This window comes from Diceros bicornis, chromosome 22, assembly GCF_020826845.1.
Source record: "Diceros bicornis minor isolate mBicDic1 chromosome 22, mDicBic1.mat.cur, whole genome shotgun sequence".
Lineage (NCBI taxonomy): Eukaryota > Metazoa > Chordata > Mammalia > Perissodactyla > Rhinocerotidae > Diceros > Diceros bicornis.
In genome coordinates, this window is record NC_080761.1 from 43,535,914 (window position 1) to 43,546,970 (window position 11,057).

Consider the following 11,057-nt stretch of genomic DNA (forward strand, 5'->3'; position numbering starts at 1 on the left):
TTTGTCTTTATAATCAGAGCAAGATAATTTTAATTACAAGCCAGAAAAATTTGAACATGACTGAATGTGTTTGCTTTACAGGTAAACTACAAAACTAGTACCGTTGGCAAGTAGGAAAAAAATTAAATATGGATTTGTCTGGGTAAAAATGGAATCTGTTTTTCTTAATGCACATGCACTTGATAATTAGGAAAAAAGCACTTTACATATTTTCTAACATATACACATTTTAGAAAACCTGGAGAAAAAGTCATAATGACAGCAGTGTGTGTCTTTGGAAGATGGATTTCTTTCATCAGCCATATTTTAGTTTAGGGTCTGGCATATCTGAAAAATATTTGACAAATGGTTGTACATATGTATATGCATAAAATACCCGGTGTTAACACAAATTACATTTGGCATGTGGAATCATTGATAATTTACACTTTTTGTTCACTTTTATTTTCCTGTACTTTCTATAAATTACTTTTATAATTAGAAAAGCTAACAAATGTTAATTTTTGAACTTATCAGAAAAACTAAAACAAGAAATGAGTTAACATTGCTTTATGTACTTGCAGTTTTTTTATCCTCTTCCAAATATTTTTACATAGGCTAAATTTTCTGTAAAAAATTATCAGCTTATGAAAATAACATCTCTTTCCAGTCAATCATTTCAAAGCCACCTAAAATTTCCATATCTGTAAGGAAAGAATTCCAGATTTAATTAGCAGTATTAACAGAGCATCAGTTTGCTGTTTTATGACTGCCAAGAGAGCTGTCAACTGCAGAAAATTATAAAGTAAAAGGATGAGAGGTGGAATGTGTGAGGCTGGAGGTAAGGGATGTAAGTGGAGCAGTTAGCTCCCCCGGTTAAGCAATATTTAGTTAACTACAAAGCAACAGGGTAGAACGTAACAGAAGGCAAAAAGCTTTGTTCAACAAGGAAAAGAGAAAAGCTTGTACGGAATAGAAGACAAGCAGGGCAATACCACATCAGCATGTCAGAATTAGCACTGAAAAAGTGATACATCAATACTATATAAGAAATAAAGGAACCATAGCAAAATTATCCCCAAAACGTCAAAATGTAAAAAGATGGACAAATTTATCTCAAAAATTAACTGACTGGCCCTGGCTTTGTAAAACTGTAATAGATTGAGAAAAAAAAGTCAATGCAAGCAAATGCTAGTTAAATTACATTTATTATATAAAGAGATGCTATAACTTGATATGAAAAACAAAGCAACTCTAATAGGCATTACAAAGGCAAAGAACATGAACATTCGATTAAAGAGGAAACACACCTACTCAAAAAACACAAATATTTAACCTTATTAATAATTGAGGAAATTATTAGAATGGCATTTCTTGCTTATTCAATGCACAAGGTTAACAGTAATTTCTACTTTTTCTATTTTCTAGATGTACTCAAATGTGCTATTTTTAGTAATAAAAAAGTGAGTCATTAAAAAAACACAGAAAGTATGAAAATTTCTGCCAAGGCAGAAATCACAAAAAGCATTTAATCAATCAACACTCGTATGGGCAATAAGGGTCAGATCTCTGGAAGCCAATTCCTTCTGTCTTGGTTCCTGAGTTTTATTATGGGATTGTCAATAACGAGGTTGTTCCTGACTTACACTATGACAATCTCCCAAGTATAGGGATATACATATATAGGTATGTAAATATATATATGTAAATTTTTCTTCAGGTAGACAATTTATTCCAGGAAAGCTTTTCTTTAGAATCACTACAGAGGACTCCTATGATTCCATTTGCTAAGGTCCCATTAAGATCTCCCCATGTGGTTCTCAACCATTAGAGATGCCCTAGGTATTGAAGAGGCTGAAAATCTCATTTAGTACTGCCTGCAAGACAGCAGTGTCCTAGGCTTTCTGTAGCTGGCTTCTTAGGGAATCTGAAGTTGGTCCTGTCCTTTAGACATAGCCGTAAGGACATTCTTCTGATTTGATGCAGACAAGAGCATATCACCTGCTTGCTCAGATCATAGGCTCGAGGCAGGTCACATAAAGCTCAGGACCCACATGGGGTGGTGCAGCACCACGGCAACCCCACCAGATCAAATAATCACGTTAGGATGACTAAGTTGGGAGACTGAACTTACAATCCTATAGCTTTGTTCAGCACATTTCTTTCTTTGCTTTTTTCATATCATAAGTTTTACCAAAGAAAAAGGTGGAAAATAGCAGAGCCTAAATTTACTGAGCAAAACAATTCTCGGAAACCTAAACTTTGCTAAATAACCTGTATAAAAGCAACTCTACAGAAAATAATATACAAGCAGAAAAAGTAGTAGACATTTCATCTGAAGTAACAATTTAGTCAAATGACAAATTTGGTTGTGAATTTAATATGCTGTAGCCCTTATCTATCTCAATTCAATTATGACTATATAGACATTTATTCTCTGGTACTGAATTCCCATTTAAATAGAAATAGCTGCTATATGAAAGAAAATAATTTAAATTTAAAACCAATTCTACTATAGCTGAAGAGCCAATCAACTTAATAATTATACATGTATATGTGTATGTACATATATACATATGTATGTATGTATATGTGTGTTTGTTTATATTTTCTCTCTCCCTGTCCCTCTCTCCAAAGAGATACTAAACCCTGACTTAGGGCTATGCTGTTTTTTCTAGTTAATATTTCTGAATTTATTGTTTCTCCTGTCTGTCTAAGAAACTTCACATTATCTGAATGCACTCACACAATCTGGTGAGTTGGGAGCTATGGCAAAAACTCTATGAAAAAAGGGAGGTAGCTAATAACGCTTGGTGATCTTTTGTTTATTCTTTTAGGTTAGAGCACACAGCCTCCCTTTGATGTTTTGCGGTCAAAGATGAAAACTTTCAACTTTGAAGCATAATGAACATAATTATACATTTACTACAATCATCTACAATTTGACTTACACAACACCACAAAAAGACATCTAACTTGAACATTTTTCTACATATCTTTTTACATTTGTTAAAACAGTTGGCTATGTTGAATACATTTTCAGAACACATTTGTTAACCATTGATAAACACATTAAGCCAAACAACACAAATAACATCAGTTACCTTTTTATCTAATAACTACCAATCACTGTTAAGAAGATACAGCTGAAGGGGAAAGAGATCATCCATGATGCACTGCAAAGGTATTACACCTTATTCCTAAGAATGATCTGAAGGTGCTGAAAGAGGTGATTCTCTAGAAGGTGACCCAGGGTTTTCTTCAGGTGGAAAAACTGTGAGAGTACAAGCTCGAATGCCACCAAGTGACTCTGGAAGGTCAAAAACTTTATGCCACTCATCCTTTTCTGGGTCATATTTCTGGACAATTTCTACCATACAACGATTATTCCAAGAATATCCACCTATAACATAGATTTTATTTTCAAAGACAGCAACTCCAACATCACTTTGACCTCTTAACATAGCAGCAATTGGTGTCCACTGGTCAAGGGTTGGTGAATAGTATTCACAGCTTAGAACATCATCATAATCACTTGTTCCTCTGAAGTGATTGCCACCAATGACATAGAGCTTGTCTCCAACTGTACACATGCAATGCAGGCCTCTGACTGTAGTCATTGGAGCTTTCTGTGTCCATTTGTCTGTATCTGGGTCAAAACACATGAGCTCATTTTGGAAAGTGTCATGAGTAATTCCTCCTGAAATATACATTAAGCCTCCATACACTGTTCCAGCATGGCCATAGTGGGGTTCACTCATTTTTGCAACATAACTCCACTCATTCATTCTTGGGTTGTAACATTCTACTGTAGCCAGTTCACCAGCTGCACTTCGCCCACCAACAGCATACAAATGTCCTTTGAGGGCACTCAAGTGGAAGAATGTGCGCTTTTCATTTAATGATGCAACCTGCATCCATTTATTATACCGAGGATCAAATCTGAAAACCGTGTCAACAGCAGTTTTTCCTTTTGTATCATAATTACTTTGACCACCAACTACATAAAGAAAGTTTCCAATGACAGCAATGCCATGCTGATAACGAGGAGCATCCATGGGGGCTAAAGATCTCCACTCTTGTGCCCTTTCATCATACATCCGTAATTCTTTACTGACAACCAGCTGCTGTCTCAAAACTCCTCCTAATGTAACCAAGTGTGTCGAGTCAGATCGAATAGCAGTTCTATCTGACTGCATCACTGGTTGCATATATGGCATCATTTGGTAATTGCTAGCTTCCAAAAGCAAATTCACACAGGTATTATCTGTTCTCATGAAATCTACTGTCTGCACATAATTGATGAGGTCCTGTGGTGTCATCAGTGGAAATCGAATATTCTTCATTAATTTTGCAGCATAATCCATCCGAGGGTCTTCCAACCTTAGCCAGCGACAGGCAGCCTTGAAGAGCTCAAGTTCAGTACAGTGCTTAAGACTATTACTGGAAAGCACAAAGGCAAGCCGTTCAAAAGGGAGTTTTAGAAACTCCCCAGTACTCAATAATGCAGGAAAATTCTTCAGGATGAAATTATTGACATATTTATCCACTTCTATAAGATTATAGGTGTTAGCAATTCGCCCAACTTCAACACAGTTATCTAGAGAGACTCCTGAAATAAGAAACACTTTACAGAAGTCCAAAACAGGTAAAATTTGTAAAAAGCTGGCAGCTTCAAGTGTGTCCTGAAGATTGTCCATATTAAGAGAAAGTTTTGCAGTATAAATAAAATCAATTATTTTCTTCAGACCAACCTTGTTCACCCCATGAAGCTTAATGCACATTAAATCTTGTTCTTTCATTCCCCCTGTGAACATAGCCTTGAAATAATCACTAGCAGATGCCATCATAGCTCTGTGAACAGGGAAGATTTCATCTCCATCACCTGGTACCAGGGTCACATCACAAAGCAATCCTTCTATTCTGAGCTGATCAAAGCCTTGCAATACCACGGAACTGTGAGTATTGCTGGTAAAGAAACGCGTGGTTCCTGCTTTGCAAGGCTGTAAATGGGCAGAAACGCCCATCTCGCCGCTACCAAGAGACACTTTCATGTGAAAGCCTTCCTCTTGCACAAAGACGTATGCCGGAGACAGAGGTCACAACCTGAATGCTTTAGGAAACGAGGATGTCCAAAGAGCAGGAGAGCTCGCTTTCCTTAGCAAGGGCAAGCAATCACTGCGGCACCCCTCGGAACACACCAATCAGTCATCCACTGAAAACCGCTCTGGCGCAGGACCACAAAGCGCTGTGGACCTCAAATCTCACTATTATGCAGATGATTCATCACCTGAAGCCAGTTAAGTGACCCGGTTCAGCTGGTCAGGCCTGCGCCGCCGCTCCTCCAGCAGTTCCTCTCCGAGCCGAGGGGAGCGCCGCCACGTACTGTGGCTCCGCGGCTCGCTCGGCGGCGAGGCCGGGCACCTCAGCGAGCGGCCCGCTGCGCCCTCCGCTGTCACGAGAGCGTCGCCGCGGCTACGGGTCTGTCTTGGAGCAAGGGCCTGGAACACGGGCCTGGGCCTGGATCTGGGCCTGGAACACGGGCCTAGACCCAGACGCCGAGCCGGTCCTTCCGGAAAGGCCGAGTCCCAGGATCCCCCGGGCTAGGAGCGGCCGCGGCAGCTACTGCGCCTGCGCGGCCGCCCGACCTGTCAGTGGGCGGGCGTGTGGGGGCTGGGGAGGAAGGGCGCAGGGCTCTGGAAGGGTGAGGATGGGGGTGGGCGCGAGCGGAGCCTCAGCGGGTCGCTTTGTCTGTGGGATTCAATAGGCCCGGAAGGGGTGCCCGTATATTATGCTGCACGTTTGCTGTCAACTCTTCACGGCATCTGAGCTCTCCCCACAAATGCGTACTTTTTCTTTAAGATTTATGCGTACTGGCTTCTGTATTTTGAATAACAATAAAATGCGGCTTTTGTAGAAATTGAAAGGAAATATGGCAGATGACGGCATAAGGGGAAGTTGCATGAAAATTTTCCTCTATTAAAAACTTTATAATTCTTATCCCACACAAAGTAATAGACACCTCAATTGTAACTTTGGTTCATATTTTCAAATTTTTCATTATTTAAAATACATATCATTTGTCTCTCTTAAAATACCAAATTGTGACCATGCTATGTAGATAATATAGCCTGAATTTTTGCCTCTCAGTGGAATTCCAACATCGATAATTTTTTCATACTTTTGTTTTCCACTCACAAATTTTTAAATGAGTACACAATTGTCCAATAACTAAACATACTGTAGTTTTCTTTCCCCATTGTTTGTTCTTGAACAAACATTGTTCAACATACAAGAACATTGTATGTTCTTGAACATACCTTCTTGTCTCCCATTGTTTTATAGAATCTTAATAAACCTATAGAATCTGGGCACAAACCTTTCCCTTGTTTCTCTATAAATCCTAAGGGTAAAATAGTGATTCAAGACATAAAAATTTGTTTCCAAATATTGCCACCAGCAATGTTTGAGTGTGCATTTCCCCTCTACTGATCTTTCCCTTTGTGGATATTTTATTAACTTGTATTTCTTTAATTACCAGTAAATTTAAATTTTGGCACATGAATAAATGTATACTTTGACACAATTTTTTCCAACATTTTTCACAGTTTGAAGTTATTACTGTCTTTTAAATCCTTCCGGTTTCTTTACACATATGCAAACTAATAAGAATATAGCTATATTCTTTTATTACACTCTCTCTATTTTTATATAAAAGATGGCATGCCCCACTCACTGTTCTGCACCTATCTTTTTTCACTTGGAGATCTTCAATGCATAGAGAACTTCTTTATCTTTTTAAGCAGTTGTATTGTTTCCCATTGAATGGGTGTGTCATAAATTATTTAACCAGGCCCCTACTGATGGACAGTTAGCTGGTTCCAATTGTTTTCAGTTGTTTTTGGTGGATAGCAGCAAGGTCCAGAAGGCTCAGACCACTGCTGTCCTCCACCAGATGCTTCAGCAGATCTTCAACCTGTTCAGCATAAAAGGATGGTTGGAATGAGACTGGCCTGGAGAAGTTCTTCCCTGGACTTTATCAGCATTGGGAAGTCCTTGAGACCTGCTTGGTGCAGGAATTGAGGATGGAAGGACTCCATACTGGCCATGAAGAGGTATTTCCAAGGAATCAGTTTCTATATGGAAAAGAAAGAATAGAACTGCTGTACCTGGGAAGTTGTTAGAGCAGGAAATCATGAGATCCTTCTCTTTATTGTCAAGCTTGCAGGGAATGTTAAGAGCTAAGGAACCAGACCTATAATCTTAATGAAACAATTCTTATGGAGAGATACAATTCATCATACTCCCACATGTTTAGTCATTTCAAAAGACTGTTTTTTCTGCCTTCATCATGAAATAAATTGAACAAAGTTTGTCACAACATTTGTTGATAGTATTAAGCAACTATAAGTTAAAGCATCCAGTTCAAAGAGGGCACCAGCCCAACATAGGTGACCCTATTAATGTACTTATGTACTTAACTATTTTGCTATATTTATTGTATTTCAATATTTTTAATAAATCAATGCCAAGACTGATATTGCAACCTCAAGTGAAGTATGGAGGTACAGTTCATTCATTCATTGATTTCATTCAAGCTATATGTAACACTTGAGTATCTAAATTACAGGTTCTATGACTGCCTTCACAGGATAAAAAGGTGATGAAAGAAAAGTGCCAGCCTTCTTGAAACTTTCCTTTTTGCTGGAAGAAAACATAAAAATATTGATCAATTAATTAATTTCAACTACATTATATGCTAACACCATAGGCAAAAGAAAAGTAGCTCCTATCACCAGAAACTGGAGGATGCAGACTCTCAACTTTGACAGTTGGACATACAGTTCTAGAATTTACAGAGGGTCAAGGCTAGAAGTGTTAACTTGGGAGCTGGGGTCTACCTGGTCCCTGAAGGCCAGAGAATGAATGAGTTCTTTTAGAAAGAGAGTAGAGACTAGGAAGATGACCAGAAACTGAACCTTAGGGACCTTCACATTTGAATGCAGGGAAGAGAATGAGGAGCCTGAAAAGGGCGCTGGAATTTAATGGCAGCACAATAGGAGGACAAGCAGGAGAGAATGGTGATGAGAAGATATTTAAGGAAAGAAATGTGTTTAAAAGCCAATGTCTTGTATTCAGGGAAAATGAGGGCTGTTTTGGCAGAATTAATTCCATAGAATCCAGACTGGAGTATATTGACTAAGGTTAAATAAGAGGAAAGGTGTTGGAGACAGAGTGGATAGAAAGTTCTTTTGAGAAGTTTATCTGTAAAGAGAAGAGAAATAGGGTAGGACCTGAAGAAAAAATGTGTGTTAATATTATTGGACCTAATTTTTTTAACCTTTTACAAACATTTTTTTGGGGAGACAGATTTCAAGAAATGGATGTAGTGGCACAAAGCATATAAAATCGATATTTTATTTCTTTTAAATAACTGCTTATTTAATAGGCTAAAATGTCAAGCATCATTGTTCAACTGTTTTAAAATACTAGTGGGCTAGAGAGTTTTTTCTTTTGCTTTGTTTGCTATTTTTAGTTCTCTTTATTTGGGTTTTATTTTATATTAACTACTTTTGTATTGTCCTTATGAATGATGTTTTATATATCTTTAATTCTTAAAAGTAGACATAAACCTTTCTATGCAGATGGCAGCTGTATTCCTATGATGCAACTCTTTGTCAATTTTATGTTGACAAATAACAGCTCATTTTTAAGTATTTTCTCCTGTGCCAGAATGTTGAACATGTAGGACCAGTCCTCTCCCATTCTCATTCCTCTATCGATCTTATGAATGATCAGTTCCCTTTTATATTTTATATCTTTTACATTTATTTCTATATTCTATTAGGATTTTATCTTCATCTATGAGACAAGAATCTAAATTGATTTGTGTCTAGATTGCCAGGTATTTATCCTGTTACCATTTACTGAAACTACTTTTCTTCCTTATTAACATCTAAGATACCCTTAATTCCAAAATTACTTATTACTGATAATACCACAATTTCTGGGATTATTTTCTTTATTACTCTGGTCACCTAACTTTCCTTACTGTCACCATGTTTATATTGTTGCTGTTTTATAAATACAGTTGATTTGTGGTGAAGCTGGTATGTAAGCTGGTATGTAAAGATGGTAAGGCTAGGTATGTAAGAATTTTTCCTGCTCTATTCTTTGATATTATTGCTTGATGATCTTTCCTGATTAACGTTTGAATTGTTCTACAGAGGTCAGCGTTGGCTTTATAAAAATCATGAAATTTTGTGGACTCAGAAATGACCATACTGCAATGAATGTAAAATTTTGAGAAACTTCCTTCATCAAATGGAAAAATGAAATTGGATTGGAGAATTTCTCTTCCACAAAAATCTAAGGGAAAGAGCAAAAATATATTAAAATCATCAGAAAGTACAAATGTAGCCATCAAAAAGAGAAGTACAGTGAAAAAGAGAAATCATAATTCTGCAAGTAATAGATAAAAACAAAACAAAACAGAAACCCAACATGTAACTTAAAGAATCAACCATAACTCACTATGTGGGATTCTGCATGGAACCCACATTCTGCCCAGAGGCAACTCAACTTCCCTGAGTTTCATTTTTCTTAAATGGAATATGGAGTAAAAAATATTTGTAGAGCTGATGTAAGTACATTTTAAAGCATTTAGGATCGTTCCTTCCTCGGAGTTAACATTTAATAAGTGATAGCCATTGTCTTCATTTTCTCCATATAAACCTATATGAGAATATTACATGTCTTTTTCTATAAACTGGTTTGAAATTGTACCATCTCACTCTTGATAGCTGACTGACCAAAGTCAGCTGAATTCTGGCAAGAACCTTGAAGACTGAAAAACAGGTATGCATCATATCAAAGATATGTTTGACCTATATTCAGTCAGCACAGTGGCTTAAATCAATATCTGAAATTGGGAGGAAGCTCCTAGACAGGAATGGGAAAGACATTGTATTCTTTTGCCCATTTTGGCACCTGCACACTTCTACTGGCACCTCTCCCAGCTTTCCTGGATCTATTACTTCCATGTCACAACAGTTTCCTTCTTCTTCAGTGTAGAAGTTACCAGGAACCCTCCTCCTTCACTCCGTTTACTTGCACTGCCCTTTTAATACAACTGCTTCCTGTTCTGTTGTGGTTTCTGGCCTAAAGCTTTCCCAGATGGACATAAGTAGAGAATAATAGTTGAACGATATTTCCAGATTTTGTTGAAACATATGTAAGAGAAGTATCCCTCTTTTATGTTGAATACTTTTGAACAGTGAGGGCAGCCCATGTAGTTCAAAGGAAGCAGAAAGTAGGATCCAGTGACTGTGGGCTAATAAAGCTGTCACAGGAAAAGAGGCCCCTGCTGACCAAGTGTGACAGGGCCAGAGACCAAGTCTGGAGGGCAGGCTTCTGGTCTGCATAGATGTGCTCCTTTCTACCTCCAGAAATTCCTCTGGAATTTTACTCCAGAGCTGATAAGGGGCTCTTTCCTGGCAGGAATTGACCCTAATATTGGCATAAGTCTCTTGCCATCGTCTTCGTTACAAAGAGAACGAGTCTTCATTTTCAGGCAGGGCGTGGCGCCTTTAGGCCAGGGGCAGCTACGGTGAGAGAAAAAGAAGCCAAAATGCGTTTCCTTCCTCCAACCTGCAGAGCAGACTCAGGGCTCCCACTCCACAGACTGTCTGCCAGGTAGGTAGGCAGAGCCTGAAAATCTGAGGGTAAAAACTGCAAAGGTATTTTGAGTACAATCTCATATTTGATGGTACATTAAATTTCTGTTAATAGTAAATTCCCAGTTTCACAAATTCATTTTTTATAACAGATCTCTTGACTTTATAATTAGGGAAATATGCTTATCATAACTTTGCATAAGGATTGCAACATCCCTTTCTCCCTCTGACACAGTAGTCAAAGGGAACAGTCCTACTCCATGTCTGCCTGGAAATTTCCTAATCACCCCCTTGTGAAAAGCCCAGCTAATTATCACATCTTCACTGAACCCTGATTCCTAGGCAGAGTTCTTAACTCACAATGCTGAATGCCTAGAGCCTGCTCCACAGCTGCTTCTAGAG

General features: G+C 38.1%; 1 protein-coding gene across 1 annotated transcript; it reads right to left on the reverse strand.

The window, feature by feature from the left end:
• Nucleotides 1-1,168: 1,168 nt before the first annotated feature.
• On the reverse strand, nucleotides 1,169-5,558 carry KLHL9 (kelch like family member 9). Its single transcript, XM_058565898.1, has one exon. The coding sequence runs from the start codon at nucleotides 5,031-5,033 to the stop codon at nucleotides 3,180-3,182; it is 1,854 nt and encodes a 617-aa protein (XP_058421881.1). The 5' UTR covers nucleotides 5,034-5,558; the 3' UTR covers nucleotides 1,169-3,179.
• Nucleotides 5,559-11,057: the final 5,499 nt, after the last annotated feature.